General features: G+C 35.9%; 1 protein-coding gene across 1 annotated transcript; it reads right to left on the bottom strand.

Moving 5' to 3' along the window:
• Positions 1 to 8,124: 8,124 nt before the first annotated feature.
• LOC110012102 (uncharacterized) lies at positions 8,125 to 9,195 on the bottom strand. The gene has a single exon (XM_020694235.2). It carries the CDS (start codon positions 8,974 to 8,976, stop codon positions 8,125 to 8,127), a length of 852 nt encoding a protein of 283 aa, XP_020549894.1. The 5' UTR covers positions 8,977 to 9,195.
• Between the last annotated feature and the right edge of the window lie 7,900 nt (positions 9,196 to 17,095).

Genomic DNA, 17,095 nt, shown 5'->3' with positions numbered 1-17,095 from the left:
GAACCACGAGACCTTCGAAGTCTTTTCTTTTCACAGTCATATCTCTTAGTGTAACTCATTTTTTTGATTTTGGCGGTCAAATTCAAAAAAGTTTTGCAGCTTTATCATCTATTGCGTACTTGGTATGTAAAGTAGAAAATCGAAAAAAGTAATAATCCTTTCAAATCTTGAACTCAAGAAAGATTAGCTTCAACTCATACTTCTGCTAGTCAAATTGCACTCCACTGGAAAAGTACAAATTATAAGCATTAACCCTACTAGCCATATATTTTTTTGAGTAAGTCGATTACAATTATCAATATCAAATAGCTATATCTAACAATTATAACAATCATACACATATCATCAATATCAGATGACTATACCTAATCAATAACTACTATTAAAGTAAAATGACACTTACTATTAAAGTGAAATAACATCTCACACGTTGGTGGGATTTAAATCCATGATTTTAAAGTCACGAAGTCTCAATTTCGCCAATTAAGCTTGACTTCCTTGACTGCATTGTCCATATATTCTGAGGAATTAGTTGAAATTAATCCGTTGATAAATTTTGAGATGGTAAATATATAAATAGAACTTCAACATTTCAAAATTGTCAAACTCATTGAGCATATAGCTTAATCCTTTACATACTTTCTTTTTTTTTTTTTTTTTGCCAAGTAATCATTTTCTTTGTTCAAGAACTAACTCTGTACACCTAAAACTTTGGCAGTTTTCATGTGGGAAGATTGTTTCAACGAATGATGCATAAATGTAAGGTGAAAGAGAGTTTATTAGTTATTCTAATAATATAACCAAACATATTCATTCTCAATTTCGTGACAGTCAAATCCATGGAAAACGATGGAATGAGTAATACTCATTTCTAAAAACTATAATAGTAAACAACTTAACACACCCACCACAGATATAGTAATAAATTTAGAAAATCATTAAAAGATTAGTATGAATTTTGGAAATAAATATTCCATTCGTGCCCGTCATTCTTAGAAATCGATTGAGTATTATCGTTTAAAGTAAAAAAAAAAAAAAGAGAAAAAAAGAGAATTTAAGTATACAACTACGACGTGAACGTATATTTTAATTATGAGTTTAATGTAATTTACCCTCATGTGATATTGAAAATGAGCAAATTACCTCCTTATGAAAAATAAGTAGCAATTTGCCCCTTGTGTTTTAAAAATTGAAACAATTTATCTCCCAGCCTAAGGAGGTAAATTGCTGCATTTTGAAAAATACAAAATCATAAATTGTTATTTTATTTTTTATGAGGGCCTGTTTACGTTTTTTTTTATAACATAGACAGGTAGATTGCAATTTACCCTATTAATTATTGGGGTTATGGATTGATTTAAAATAAAATAAAAAAGAGAGAAGTTGTAGTTTACCAACCTGGCTAATAATGTTGTTTAAGTTGAACCATTTGTTTTGCTATTATGATCACTTGCGAAGCAAGCTGAAACGACCAAGAAAAGGGAATCCAGAATTATGAAAGAAGAACTCACTTTTTGCAAAAGCAGAGAACTGGAGGTGCCGTCAGAAGAAGTGATACCACGAAGAAACTCTATGATAAAAAGATAAAATGCAATTGTTCGTAGATTTTATCAACAATGGCAGAAACGTCAATCACTAACATCAGTCAATGCAACTACTGTGGAAACCAGAATGGCAACCTTACCTGAACTGTTGCAACTTCATGAATCTGACCATCCTGAGATGGTATTGGTGAGTGCTCCTCTCACTGGTAATAATTTCGTATTGGAGTTTCTGAGTTCTGTAAAACCAACTGCGAATGATCCACACTTTGAACAGTGGATTAGAGTTGAAAGTATGGTGACTTCATGGATTCTAAATTCTATTTCTAAAGACATTGTAGAGGTTTTTATGTACACAAAGTCTTCTAAAAATCTCTTGTTAGATCTTGAATAGCAGTATCGTTAGTGTAATGGGCCACAGTTATACCAACATCAGAGGGAAATATGTTCTATGAAGCAAGGTAACGTGTCTTTGTCATCATATTTCACAAACATGAAGAAATTTTGGGATGAAATGACAGAGTTAAAACCAACTCCACAATGTACTTGTAATGGTTGCACCTATTATACTTGGGGGCCGTGGTAGGTTCAACTGCATTTACACAACTAATGTAGTTTTTAATGGGGCTTCCTAATGTCTTCATAATGTAAGAAACTAGTTGTTAGTAATGGATCCTGTTGCTTCGATCAACATGGCATATTCGATGGTACAGAGTGTTGAGAAACAGAAAAAGGTTCACTTGGAGCTAACTGATACTGAATACAACACAACATATGAAAGGAGGAGCAAAATTTGACAAGAAAATCTACAATGTGGACAAGCGCTCTCAGTATTGCACACATTGGAACAGGGCACAATCAGACCACGTGTTTTAAGATTCACGGAACTCCTGACTGGTACAATGAGCTTGTAGACAAAAGAAAACGAGATGTAGGAGGAGCTCGAGGCTTTACAGTAGAGGTAACCACTAAGAAAGGAGTTCAACTACAGTCAGATACTAAAGAGGAATTGTTGCATGAGTTAATTAGACACGTGAAGAACACTATAAAGCCTGCAGTACAAGGAAATCTGGCACATGTAGATGATTTCGCAGGTATGAAGCTTTCGCTAACTCTGGAACTACTATTTTATCCTCTTGGATTGTAGTTACGGGGACAACTGACCATATGTGTGCCATCACTTGTTCTCTTGATAACCTCACATCACTTTCATATCCTACACAGATACATTTGCCTTATGGTGCCACACAATCAGTTACACACACTGGAAATGTTACTTTACACAAGAACTTCGTTCTTACTGACATATTACTAGTGCCCTCCGTTAAATTTAACCTCTTATCAATCCCTAGGATTTTCTCTTCTTTGGCTGTTAAAGTGTTATTTTACTCTTCTCATGTCCTCTTTCACGATCGGAAGACTAAGAAGGTTCTGGTTGTAGGGAAACAAGTTGGGAACCTATATTTTTTGGACAATTCTTTACTTTGATTCTATTGTCATTGATTCTTATGTCAAAAGAAATACTACTTGTCTTGCATCATATACTAGTAACAGATCACAAAAGTAGAGAAGGTTGGGTCACCCTTCCTTTATTGTATTCAAACATATTTTAGATATAAAAGATATTGTTTCTCCACATGCTCTTGAGTGTGAGGTCTGCCACATCACTAAGCAGCAAAGGCTGCCATTCTTTCCTAGTACCACACATTCTAACAGAATCTTTGAGCTCATACATATTGACTTATGGGGTTCATATCACTTGAGGTCACTAACTGGTTTTAACTCTTTTCTTACTATTGTAGACGATATCAGTGGAGTCACATGGACATTTCTCCTCAAAATACTAGTCATAGGTTCCTCAAATATTAGCAAATTTCCTTACCATGCTTAAAACTCAATTTCAAAACTCTGTCAAAGTAATCCGTTCTAATAATGGGATTGAGTTTACTAGTGCTCAATACCAATCTTTGGGTATACTTCATCAAAATTCATGCCTCTACACGCCATAACAAATGGACAGAAAGCACCGTAAAATGCGAGTGAATCGGCAAGAGAACATGCAAGCGGAAGTGGTACTATAAATTCTGTAAATTAAAATGAAACGTAATAAACCATGGTTCCAAGGGGTGTACCCTTGGAGTTTTCAGGCGTTTGATGTAGTTAAATAATAAACGACAATAAATATATGGGGGTAATGGTTGAATAAAAAATGAGTAGTATATAAATCGTAATTCAAGAATTATCTTTTGATTTATGTTTACATGGAATCTCCTTCGTTTGACCCTTTCACGCAAAGCTTCAATGTAGATGTCCTCTAAAATTGTGTTCACACCACACCTGAATTTGGGATTCCTCAATCCTCTTTGCTAGAAGAAAATTATGGAGAAAAATACTTAGCAAGTGTGTATACAAGAGGGAGGCCGAGAGGTGGAGTTAGGGTGTAGGAAATTATTTTGTGTATTATGTATTCTTTCATTAGTTATTTCAAATAACTAATACACATATATATTACCTTGTATAAATGCATTAAAATATATCTAGGTTCATTCAACCATCCATGAGATAATAAAATCGATGACTAACATGTCACTTTTCAAAAGTGAATTTTTTAGTCAATATTTTTTTTTTCTAATCATTCCACTAATTAAGGGGGCTTGGGCCGATTTTAATTAATTAAAATACAAGACCGAGTTAATTTTAATTAAATCAACTTAATTAAGTCCATCATATATTTAAACCAATTAAATATATGAGCACAATAAGCCTTTATTAATTAATAAGTCCAACTTATTAAATAATAAAGGCAAGCCCAATAATAAATTAATAGCAAATCAATACTATTAATTTATTATTGGGCTTATCCATCCAATGGATTTATCTTATTTATAAGTAATCCAATTACTTATAAAATTAATTCTCAATTAATTTCTCGTCCCTTTTCGGTGATTTGTGTGTGACTCGTTAGGTTCACCGTTCAGCTATACTTGGGCTAGTGTCAAACACTATTTTTAATTAAAATCAATTTAATTAGTAATTCTCGATCAACCCTTGATCAAGAAAGCTTGAAACCATGGGTGGCTTTCTAGCAAGGGTCCATGGAACTAACAACTAGGCGAGTATTCATATGAACGTTTAGGCTCTCGAGTCCATACGGGTAAAGTCCTTCTGTCTACCATCTCCCAGTCTTAATTTAGGGCACAGAATTGGGTGTTGGCTTCCATCCTGGACTAGGCGTCTATGCTTAATACTTGAGATCGCGTTACGCCAAATTCCTCGCGTAAGAACCTCTTTTTCCTATTCGATCAATGACTATGGCCACAGATTTACAAAGCGTAAACTCATTTCCAAGTGCGTAGGAGATACCTCTATCACGTTTTGATAGGTGACAGATCCTCTTCTTGGAACTCAGTATCCTCGCAATATGTTTTGACTGCACTGGACAAGACTTATGATGACCATGCCTGGGGCATAATCAACTCTTGGACAAATCCAAGGTACAGTCATCTTATGTACGTGACTGTCGTGATTCCTCAAGTCAAATGACTACCCCCGTACTATCGGAGCCAGAGATTCGAGTCATTCCAAGCAAGCCTACAAGGCTTCCATATGACGATCCTCGCGAGTCAGCTTTGTCGATTTGACACCTAGTCAATCGGTCCATTAAGATCACATAGATGTCCCACATCTGTTGCTGATGAAACACGATACTCATCAAATGAATACGACTCTTAATGCAAGTCTCTATAGGACACTCGATGTCTATTCTCGAGGTCCTTGACCTGGAATATTTCAGACTCAGTCCTAGACAATTGATTTCATGACCGTCATCCAATGCGCAGTCCAACTGTTGCATGGTTGTTAAAGTGGTTTGTGGGCTTTGTTATCAAATTTGAAAGAAATGCAAACATAAATGTAATGAGCACAATAAATGAAATACCAATAGCGAATAGTCATTTTATCACTAAATAATATTACATAAAATCGAGTTTTGTGAGAATAGCTTACATGTATACCAATTCAATTGGCTTTCAAGTCACCTATTCTAACAATCTCCCACTTGACCTAAATCTAATCACCCATCGACCTTAATCCCATCTTACCCAGATGCCGAGCATGTGCAATTTGCAACATTGGCTTAGTAAATAGATCGGTTGTGTTTTCTGCTGAGCTGACTTAGTCCATCCTTACGTCACTTCTGCTCATTGTGTCTCTAAGCAGATTGTAGCGCCTAAGACTATGTTTAGAACGATGATGAAATCTCGGTTCCATTACTTGTGCTATCGCGCTATTGTTATTGCAGAAGATAACTACAAGCTCAACAATGCTAGGAACCACACCCAACTCTTGGGTGTAATTTTTGCATCTAAACCGCCTCCTTAACTACTTCCAAAGCCGCTATGTATTCAGCTTTCTTTGGTGGAATACGTTGTGGGATCCTGCTCGGAACTTTTTCAAGCAACCACACCACCATTCAGCTTGAATAGAAAACCCGATTGAGACTTGGCATGATTATCGTTCGATTGGAAGCTAGTGTCGTTATAGCCTTCCAATATCAATTCTCTACTGCCGTAAGTCAAGAACATATTTTTAATCCTTTTCAGGTACTTAAGTGTTGTCTTAACTGCGCTCGTCTCCAGCTGATCCCTTGGCACCCCTCGATGACAACGAGGACAAGAAAGACACTGCCGACAGGGAGACTAATTTAGATTTGATTTTTTTTTTTTATGAAAATATAATAGTTAAACTACATATATATAACAGAAAGTTCAATAATTTATTTTTACAAATATGATCTACTATCATATAACTACAAAAGTAGTTCCAAAGACCGTATAAAAGGGAGTTATCAATTTTTAAAAAGTCCCTCCAAAAAATCATTACTAAAGCAGCATAAAAATAGTAACAAAGGCCAGTACAAAGTTAAAACCAACGTTCAAACAAGGAGCTACAAAGGCCATACGCTACAAAAAGTGCTGAAAAAAGTACTGCAATTCTCGGGACAAAAACCATTATAATATAATGCACGGCTGTTACAAAGAGAATTCAAAAGACCGTTCCCAAGTTGAATCAATCCCAAAACTATATCTGTTACAATTGTTGTTTCAATAATAAATATACCAAATGTAATTTGACATTTCTTAAGAAAAGGTCCAAACTCATTTTTTGCATTTGATCAAGTATTGTAACGGCTTTTAGGGCTAGTAAACTTGTAACGGCCACCAGGTAAGCCGTTATAAATATTTTGTAGCACTCAGAGAAGCAGCAGAAGGCTATCCGTTACAATAGCCATTACAATTAATTAAAAACTGTTACATAATATTATTATAGCCGTTACCAAAATCGCTACTATAAAATGGCTTCTTTTTTTTTTTTTTAATAGTGGATGTAGTATAACATAGTCCATCTGATATTCATCACAAAACTACCCTGGATAGTGAAACATTTCATCCACTTGACATTGCAGCGGAAACATTGAAACCGTGCCTACCCGTCCCAATTCTTCCAACAAGATCTCTTCTCCCGTGCAAGAATTGTGTCTGCCATACAGTAATTTATATATTTAATTTATTTAATCATGATTAATAATAATGATTTATTATGATTTTAGTTCATAGTCAATAGTTGTCCATAAATATAATTTTTTTTCCTTTCTTTTGGTAACATTGTCGCATGTATATATTAGCTAAATTATTGTGTTTACAATATTATTAGACCAGTCTTTTATTATATTTTGAATTGAAAAAATGCAATTTATCATTTAACTTAGTGGTGGTGGCAATTTTGGTTGTGTACCAATTAATTTTTATAATTCAGTATTGTAATTTTAAAATTTTAACAATTTTAGTGCTTTAGACAATTTGACCAGAAGATTATATGTGAATTGATCATAACACTACAAGAAAATGATTCAATTATTGAGAAAAATTCTAACACTAAAATCAGTGTCGAATTAATTAGCAAGTAAAGCTTATGTAATTAATTTACATTACTTAATATATCTTTTAAACAAGAAGCTATGGAATTCATTAGTAAGTAGATTTTTGTTTCTAAATTTATTAACTAGCAATTAAATTCCTTATATTAAATAATATAAATTAGCAATGACAATTTTACTTTCTAAGAAAAAAAATCTAATTAGTTTGAAATGATACTAATTTTGGTTTTATACATGCAATTAAGAATACCATTATTAGAAAAACAAATTTTAATAAATTCAAAATGATAGCTGCTTAAGACATTTATTTTCTTATATTCCTGGTTTATTTTGGGGTTCCTTGCATTAAGAAGAAAATAATCCAAATTAATCTAACTATGTATATATTATATACATTTCATGACATAATCATTTTCCATAATGGCAGTTGATGACAGAACTAACATGTTTTAACCCAATCTACAAGCTCCAGATTATCAAAAAATATATGATATATATCGGCAGCTACAAAACTCATTAATATATTCAAGAACTCGTTCATCAATCTTTGAGTAAAACTCAAGATCAAGAACTACTACCTCAATCTTTAAACAAAAATTCAAGATCAAGAAGTGATACATCAATCATTGAATAAAATTCAAGGTTACATTACTCATCAATCGGCAACTCATAGCGACACAAAGGACAAACATGATTTCCCCGCAGCCACCTCAATATGCAATTTTCATGGAACATATGACTGCAAGGCAGCCTCGTCCCGCGCCCCCCATTGGAAAACCCTTCCAAACATATAGAACATGACTCTTTCGCCAACATCGACGCTCCATCATCTTTTCCGCCATTCACAGCCACAATTTGTAGCTCCCCGTTGACGATCTTTGCCGGACGCCTTGCTATTAAGGATTCTGCTTCTTGGTGAACCTCGCTCATGTCACGCGGTCTTCTGATGGCTTTACTGTATTCATACTCAAATGTGGGGTCAATCCGTTTCTGCTCCTCAAACCAAGAAACCCACGACGCGAATTCCTCCACAGGCACCATCACATTTTTCCCGATCTCCAAGCGCACCAATGCCATCATGTCGTTGTTCTTTGGTTTCTTGTGCACCAAACGAAGGAAATCAGAGATTTTCCCGACGAGCTCATCTTCGTTGCGAAGTAGAAGCAACCGCGACTGACGGCAGTGGAGTTGGCGTTCCGTCCAAAAGCAGTTGCGCAATGGGAAGGGGATGAGATCTTCGTCCAGGATGAGATCCCACAATGACTCTTCCAGGGCTTCGTGATTTCTCATGTTGATTGGTCTGCGCTGAGTGATGAAAAAGCCTGGAAACACCAACTCCAGGCTGTCATCCTTCTCCGAGTAGAAATCGACGTGGACGTGAAGCACGATCATTAACCTGAGGTCTCCAGTTCTTGGTCCAACATAGGATTCATGGATGTGAACATCTATGAAGGATTCTTGGTGGGAATTCAAGGGTGGAAGCCATGCCAGTGGAGCCATAGGTGCATGCACTACACTACACAGATGGAGAGGAATTAAGAACAAGAACTTCGTACGTAGAATGATTTTTGTGGAGGTATATATGTATAATGACTTGGTAAAAACTATTGGGTGTGTATATATATAGTGAGCTTCCAGTGTACATCAGAGTCCATCTTCTTGTCAACTTCATTTCCTATATAACTAGCTCTAACCGTTTTCTTGAAAAACAGCAAGAAAAAAGAAAATAATAATATCCTAGTTTCTCATGGATTTTGTTCCAATAACAGACATATAAAGTATACCAAATTAGATAGTTTTTTTTTTTTTTTTTTTGTAATAATGTCACAGGAAATTCTTGTGTAGGTTGATTGCATCTGAGTATTAATATATTAATATTTATCTTGTAATAGATCATAATTGTTTGTATAATATTACATACTTATGTATAAAAAAGGAGTAATTCAATTATTTTAATTTTGGATCACTATAAAAAAAAAAAAAAGGATTTTCCCTACACCATTAACACTACAATTTAAGAGTCATGGCAGAAGGAGGTCTTCTCTAGATGCAATAAAAATAAGGCGGATGACAATTGAAGCGCCTCAGGGGGGAGCTGGTGGTGGTAAGTATGCAAGTTTCATTTTCAATTAAAACATTGTTTGTTCCCCCCCCCCCCCAATCTTAGGAGATGTTCTCGAAACTGTCCAAAAACTACACCTTCAAGGCGCAGACAACTTGTTAGGAGGTTGCATCTTCAGCAACCTCGATCGCTGTGATAGAGGAGCAGTTGTGGGACGTCAATGTGGCTAGGGGCCTAGACAAGGGCCGAATCTTCAATCTGGGCTCAGAAGCTCAAACCTCCACTGCAGCACCATTGCAGATGAGTGGGCCACCGACACCGACGATAGAACCGAAGATCGTCAGACTCTAGCAATGCATTGAGCGGATGGAGGGGATGATATTGTAAATAATGAAATATTTTAATTTGGCGTCTCACCATATCCGAAATAGGACGAGCATCCATCCCATGATCCTACCCAACAAACGACACTGTTCAAACCCACTAGTCAAGCTGACGAAGAGCAAGAAAGGACGTCGCTTAAGAATAGGAGTTTTTTTTTTTTTTTTTTGTGTGTTTTTCTATTTAAAACAAAATCATACTGACTTTTACTATATTTTTTTTAATTAATACAGTATTTTTATTAATATTTTTTTTAATTTATTAATCATGCATTTATTTAAATTGCATTCTATTTCAACTTTTAAATGTAAAAGTACAATTTAATTAAAACATAATAATAAAATTAAATTTTATTTTTTAAAATAAAATGATATTTTGAGATGAAATACGATGTTTAATCCGTCAAAAATTAAAAGTATATGAATATTCTAGCCATCGAGAATTGAGACACCCGTTGTAAATATCCATTTCAATTTGCGACCAGGCATGTTGTTGCAAACTTCACCCAAATTTTGCAACGTTAAAGTCCATCCCAAATGAGTTACTTGTTTCATGGTATTTGCGACAAACAACGGTTGCAAAATGTGTCTTAAATTTTAGCAAATGTTGGGGTGGTTATCCATCTCAACGTGTTGGTGCCAAAATGTTAAATCACTACAAAAAAATGTAAGATTCGTAATGACTTTTTTGGAACGGTCATACACACGACCTTTTTTTACAAATTTCTAACAGATAAGTTTTGGAGCCATCTTATCATCTCTCGATCTGCACAAGAGATACGGGAGTAGCTGTTAGAGATGCTCGGCTTCCAGGAAGAACATCTTCCGATGAGGTACTTGGGATTTCCTCTACTTTCCTCTAGATTATTGTTAACAGACTGTCAGCTTTTATTATTGAAAATTGATCAACGCATTAAAGGTTGGGAAGGAATGAGATTATCGTATGCTGAAAGGGTACAGATTATTAAATCTGTCCTTATGGCGTTAAGTATATATTGGGCTTCTGCATTCATCCTACATAAAGGTGTTATGAGGAGATTGAGAAGCGTGTGGGAGCTTTTCTATGGAAGGGCACAGGGACCAGTGGATATGCCAAAGTAGCATGGAGGGATATCTATAGGCCCGCGTTGGAGGGGGGTCAGGACCTACGGAACATCGCTCCTTTAAACTATGCCTTGATGAGCAAGAAGTTGTGTGATGTTATTCGATGTGATAGAATATCGATCTGGGTAGAATGGTTATATAACGGGGGGCTACGTGATAAATCTGTATGGACGGTCACTGACAATGGGGGTTCGTGGGGCTGGAGGAAACTCCTTCGTCTATGCCCCTTGTTTCGATCGATGGTGGACTATCAGATTGGTGATGAAAATTCATTTTATCTGTGGCATGATCCATGGCATCACCTTGGTCCCCTTATTGAGAGATTCCCACAGGGTCCACGTATACTTGGGCTTTGGACGGCGGACAAGCTCAGCAGTGTTATTATAGAGGAGCAATGGCATTGGCCTCTCATTATGGACATTGAGTGCTTGGATATTTTGCTTGCATTGCCAATGATTCATGGCGAGACAGATTGCATTATTTGGCGATTTGAGACGGGACGACCTACAGTTGCATCTCTTTACAGGCTATTGGACCCACCAAGACCCAAGGTAGGTTGGTCTTCACTACTCTCGGGTTCCCTGAAGATCCCCAGGCATAATTTTATCCTATGGCTTGCGATTTTGGGAAAACTATCAACAGCTGATAAACCATGGCTATCATACCTAGACGCCTGTATATTATGTGATGAGGGCGCAATGGAGACACATACTCATCTATTCTTTCGATGTCGTTATGCCAGAAGATGCCTGACAGCTATTCGGCGGATTGTTCGATTTGAATTGCCTAATAGAGAGTGGTCACGAGACGTTGAGTGCTGCAAGAAAATGGAGAGGAAACATATCATTAACTTGGCTTATCGTGCACTCCTGGCTGCTTGCATTTACCACATTTGGAGGGAATGAAATTTGAGACGCTTTAAGCATACGGAGCGACCACCGAATATCATAACTACCATTATTGTGGAAGATATTAGCAGAGGATTATCAGTGTTAATTTATCTCGTTCTATTAGTTCATGTGTGTTATATAGATTATGGCGTATCCCTTGGCCTGTCGATGAAGAAACCACCAATTGAGCACTGTTATACTGTACGATCTTGTTTTATTAATGAAACTTATATTTACCCAAAAAAAAAAGTTTTGATGACATCATGTCGGAGCCAATAATAATTCACTTTTTTGTAACAGCCAGAACCATTACTAAATCGTTTTATCCCTATAAAGCCGTTACCAAAAAATGGCCATCACAATTAGTAAAAACTATTGAAATTATTTTTGAATTTAGTGACGGCCAGCATTTCTTATTCTGGAAGTTGTTCCAATACATGCATGTAAAGTACCAAATGTTAAAATGTAGCGGACCATTAGAAAGACCGATAATAATTTTTGTTGTTACTAATTTTTTATGATTTTTGGGACAACCGTTTAACTTTGTAAAGGTCTGTGAAAAAAAAAGGAGAGTTGTTACAAATATCGTGTAAAAAACCAGATCAAAATCTATGTAAAACAAATGTTACAAAGGCCAATATGGATGACTCTTTTTCATGTGTATTATAAAGGTCGTTCTGAATAAAGACCTTATAATGGCTATATTTTCTAAATGGCTATATTGTTCGCTCTAAAGGCCATTACAAAAGCCAAGACACCTTAGCTTATATATATATGTGTGTTGCAAGTTCTTTTCATTTCATTTCATTTTTTCTAAAATTGATTATTAACCACACATACTCTCAATTTCTCTATAATTTTCCTGCATATACACTTGATTATGTAGAATTTGCTTAGTTCTTGGTCTAGCAACTGTTGATCTCTTGAGTTGGTTGACCAGGTAATAATTTTAACTCTTTTTGTTAATTAATTATAGTTTAATTATTTTAGTTTTTTTATTTTTTGATCTTATATATATGTTATGTATTATTAGTCTAAATTAATATTTATAAATTTATAGGTTGAAAATATAATTATATATATATGTGTCAATATGTAGTGATATATCATCATGTTACTACAAGTAAGGAGATGAATTTATGATAAGAACCTCTAGACTTTCATAGAATGGGCTAAGTGTCAGCATGGATATATGGATGAAGACAAAATTAGGTGCCCGTGCTGAATGTGCAAAAGTGGAAAGTTTATAACACCCGACGATATCAGTTATCACTTATGTCTACGAGGTTTTTTGCCAAAATATTATAATTGGACTTGACATGGCGAGAAGATGATACCGGAGTACTTTGATGATGTAACTGCCTCTCCAGTGCAAGAATAGCAAACCCCAACTGCTTAGTAAGAGGGTAATTCCCACTATGCTAATGAACAACAGATGGATTTAGCTCAGAGGATGGTTGTTTATGCAACCGACCAGATTACTTTTCTTCTTACCACGATGGTGTGTCTGATGACGGTACGAGGTCCTGCCGTACTGATGTTAGTCCTAATTCATATTATAACAGTAGCCCCTATAATTATATGTCAAGGTTTTCAGACCGTTTTTACGATATAGTGCACGCTGCTGACCTGCTGCTGTGGAGCAGTGTATCCAATCTCAGTTGGCGTCAGTTGCTAGTTTGGTGGCTATCAAGGTGGAGAGCCATATTTTGAGCGAACATATAAGCAAATATCCTAGTGGGCTAAAATATATTTCCCCTTTATCACACCCTGCTAAGAGATTAATATAGTACGAAAAAATTGATAAAGGATTTGGGTTTACCCGTAGAAAAGATTGATGCGTGTAAAAATAGCTGCATGTTGTATTGAAAGGACGAAATCGATTTGGAATACTTTAAATTTTATGACACTAAGTACAAGTCGACTAGGGAGCGAGACCCTCGCAGCAAAAAGCCCTCGTATGACGTTCTTAGGTATTTGCTGCTCTTACTCCCCATCTACAGAGGTCGTATGTTTTGAGAGCAGCTGTAGAGCACATGACATGGCATGAGACACATTAGTCGGAGGAGGGCTCCACGTGTCATCCATCTGATGCAGAGGTTTGGAGGCACTTTTATTGGACATATCCCAATTTTTCAAAAGAGCCGCGTAATGTTCAGCTAGCATTTGCTCAGATGGGTTTGCACTGCATGAGCAGTACGCCGTACTTATTCATGTTGGCCCGTTGTACTTACACCGTACAATCTACCCCCCCCCCCCCCATATGTGTGTGAGTTCTGAGTATATATTTCTTACAAGGGTGATCCTAGCTATTGTAATTTGAAGCATCTGACCGATGTGTACTTGGAGCCGTTGATGGAGGAGCTATTGCAATTGCGGCATGTGGGTGTTCGAACGTATGATAATGCCACGAACTAGACATTCATTATGTGAGCGGCATTGATGTGGAATGTAAACGACCTTCTCGTTTATGGGATTGTATGAATGACACACGGGCATTCCATACCATCATATTTTAACATTAATATTTTTTAAACTGTAGATTCATGACTATGCTACGGTCCGCAGACCTAGGGATCCACATCGTAGATCCCAAAGGAGCACCAGTTACTCGATTTAATAATTTAAAAGGTAATAATAATATTTATTTTTATGTAATACTTACATTTTTATCTAATATTTAAAAAAAAATTATATGTGAAATTTATAGTTGTCTTACTAGTGGGACTGCGATGACGAGTAAATGTTCAAGGCATCAAGTCGCATACAGGCAAGTTCTTGCAGAAGCGGTTCGTGGATGCTCGAAATTAATTGGCCCAACCATTGTGGCTAGATAAGGAGATATGACGCCAGCTCCAAGATTATTAGGCAAGCCCATAAAGTCACAATCGACGAAAAATAAGGCCAACCCGGCCACAGCTAACGCTAGTTCCAAGATTATAATTTAATTTTTGAATTTAAAATTATTTTTTTAATTTTACTAATCAATTAATCTATTCGTAGGAGTTGTTCCTGAGAATGATGGAGGAACGCCATACCCAACCAAACAGTAATCAAGATCCTTTATTATCCTCTCAAGGCTCGGTGGCTCTAACCGAGCAAAAATTGTGGTTGTCAGCAGTGGGAGCCCGGAAGAGGGGCTGAGTCTACGATCTCGACTCCAAGGCCCACCGCACTGTTGTTGGACCATCACAGCCTAGCTTATCCACTACTCCATCGCCCTCGCCCCCGCAACTTCCGCGCCCCAACCTCAATGGTCGAGTTACGAAACTCGAGGAGTGGATGCAACAGATGGTGAACACCTGGCCCGCTCCTCCACCGCCCCCAGCTATCCTAGTCTCCAGCTGATCCCTTGGCACCCATCGACGACGACGAGGACAAGAAAGACGCTATTGATGAGAAGTCTGATTTAGATTAGGATTTTTTTTATTTATAAAAATAGATTTATTTTATTAATTAATTTATTTTTATTTTCTTACTATATAATATATTTTTTATATAATACTTCACATTTAAGAAATTAAACTAAATATATATAACAAAATATTCAATAATTTATTTATACAAAAATAAATATTAAAATAAATTAAATACAAATAAATAATATAGAAAATATTTTATTTTTGTAATGGCTTTCGTAACCATTTTTTAGATATGATTTACTATTATATAACTACGAAAGTCGTTCCAAATACCGTATAAAAGGGAATTATCGATTTTTAAAAAGGCCGTCCAAAATATCATTACTAAAACAGCATAAAAAATAGTAACGAAGGTCGGTACAAAACTACACCAATGTTCAAACAAGGAGCTACAAAGGCCATAGCTACAAAAATGCTGAAAAAAGTATTACAAATCTAGGGAAAAAAACCTTACAACATAATGCATGGCCGTTACAAAAAGAAGTCAAAAGTGTGTTCCCAAGTTGAAGCAATCCCATAAGTATGTGTGTTACAATAGTTGTTTCAATGATAAATATGTCAAAATTAATTTGACCGTTCTAAAAAAAGGTCCAAACTCATTTTCTGCATTTGGTCAAGTATTCTAATGGCTTTTAGGGTCGATATAAAGGTCGTTACAAGTTGTAACGGCCACCAGGTAAACCGTTACAAATATTTTGTAGCACTAAAAAAATCCGCGAGAGGCTGTCCGTTACAATAGCCCGTTGCAATTAATTAAAACTGTTACATAATATTAAGGGACAAATATTATTTTGTCCATTAAGTTTTCTAGCATTCAATTTTAGTCCATTGTGTGTACGCATTTTCAATTTAGTCCAATCTCTTGCAAAACCTTTTAAATTAGGACCACGAATGGTTTTTTGGATAATTTTACCCTTGTGCAGATTTTAAAGAGTTATTGTATCCATTTACACTAATATTTTATTTTTTCACCCATGCTCGCCTAATGGCGTTAGAAGTTTTGAAGTTCTACAAGTACTACCACGGAATGCAATGAGGCATTTACACTCCACTGAAGTGCTTTTCTCCAAGGTGCTTTTCTAATTCCACCCAAAGTTCTCTAGCAGAATTAGTGAAAATAAAATTTTCTGCAATATCTTTGGAGACAGAATTAAGAATCCAAGAGGTAACAAGACAGTCATTTCTTAACCACTGTTTGTAATTATTTGAATTCTTTTGCGGTTTCTCGCTTTCTCCGTCGATATATTCAACCTTCATCTTGGCCCCCAATGCAATTCTCATGGCTTTACTCCAGGAAAGACAATTTTTTCCATTCAAAACTGAAGAGACCAGTGATGCACCAGTATTTTCTGATATTTGCATCCTGATGAGCTCTGCTTCATCAATACTTTTCTTGGTATTACTCATTTCGATTTCTTGAGCAGATGTGTAGTGATTCTACACTCTGAAATTATCAAGAATTTTGAGAAAGAACTGAGGTGATAACAAGAACCATCTACTAATGGCTCTGGTACCATGTCAAGAAGATAAATTCTCAAATAAAACTTTCATTCTCATTCAAATCAGGTAGAAAAATCAATACAGAGTTATTGCAGTTGTTGTGTATATATACAGCAAAGAGAAGGAAAAGGTAGTTATTCTCAACCATTTCTACAATGGCTAGTGAAGCCAAAGCTAAAAGTGTCAAAATACTAACAGAAGCGTGTCTGTGCAAGAAAACGCCTATGAATGTCTGAGCCAAAAAAACGTAAGATGGAAAGC

The sequence above is a fragment of the Sesamum indicum genome, linkage group LG6, assembly GCF_026168435.1.
Source record: "Sesamum indicum cultivar Baizhima isolate 11 linkage group LG6, ASM2616843v1, whole genome shotgun sequence".
Taxonomy (NCBI): domain Eukaryota; kingdom Viridiplantae; phylum Streptophyta; class Magnoliopsida; order Lamiales; family Pedaliaceae; genus Sesamum; species Sesamum indicum.
This window is presented reverse-complemented; position numbering and strand designations above follow the sequence as displayed.

What these genes read in the sequence shown, in the direction of transcription:
- LOC110012102 (XM_020694235.2), bottom strand. Translation starts at nt 8,976, where the DNA reads ATGGCTCCACTGGCATGGCTTCCACCCTTGAATTCCCACCAAGAATCC.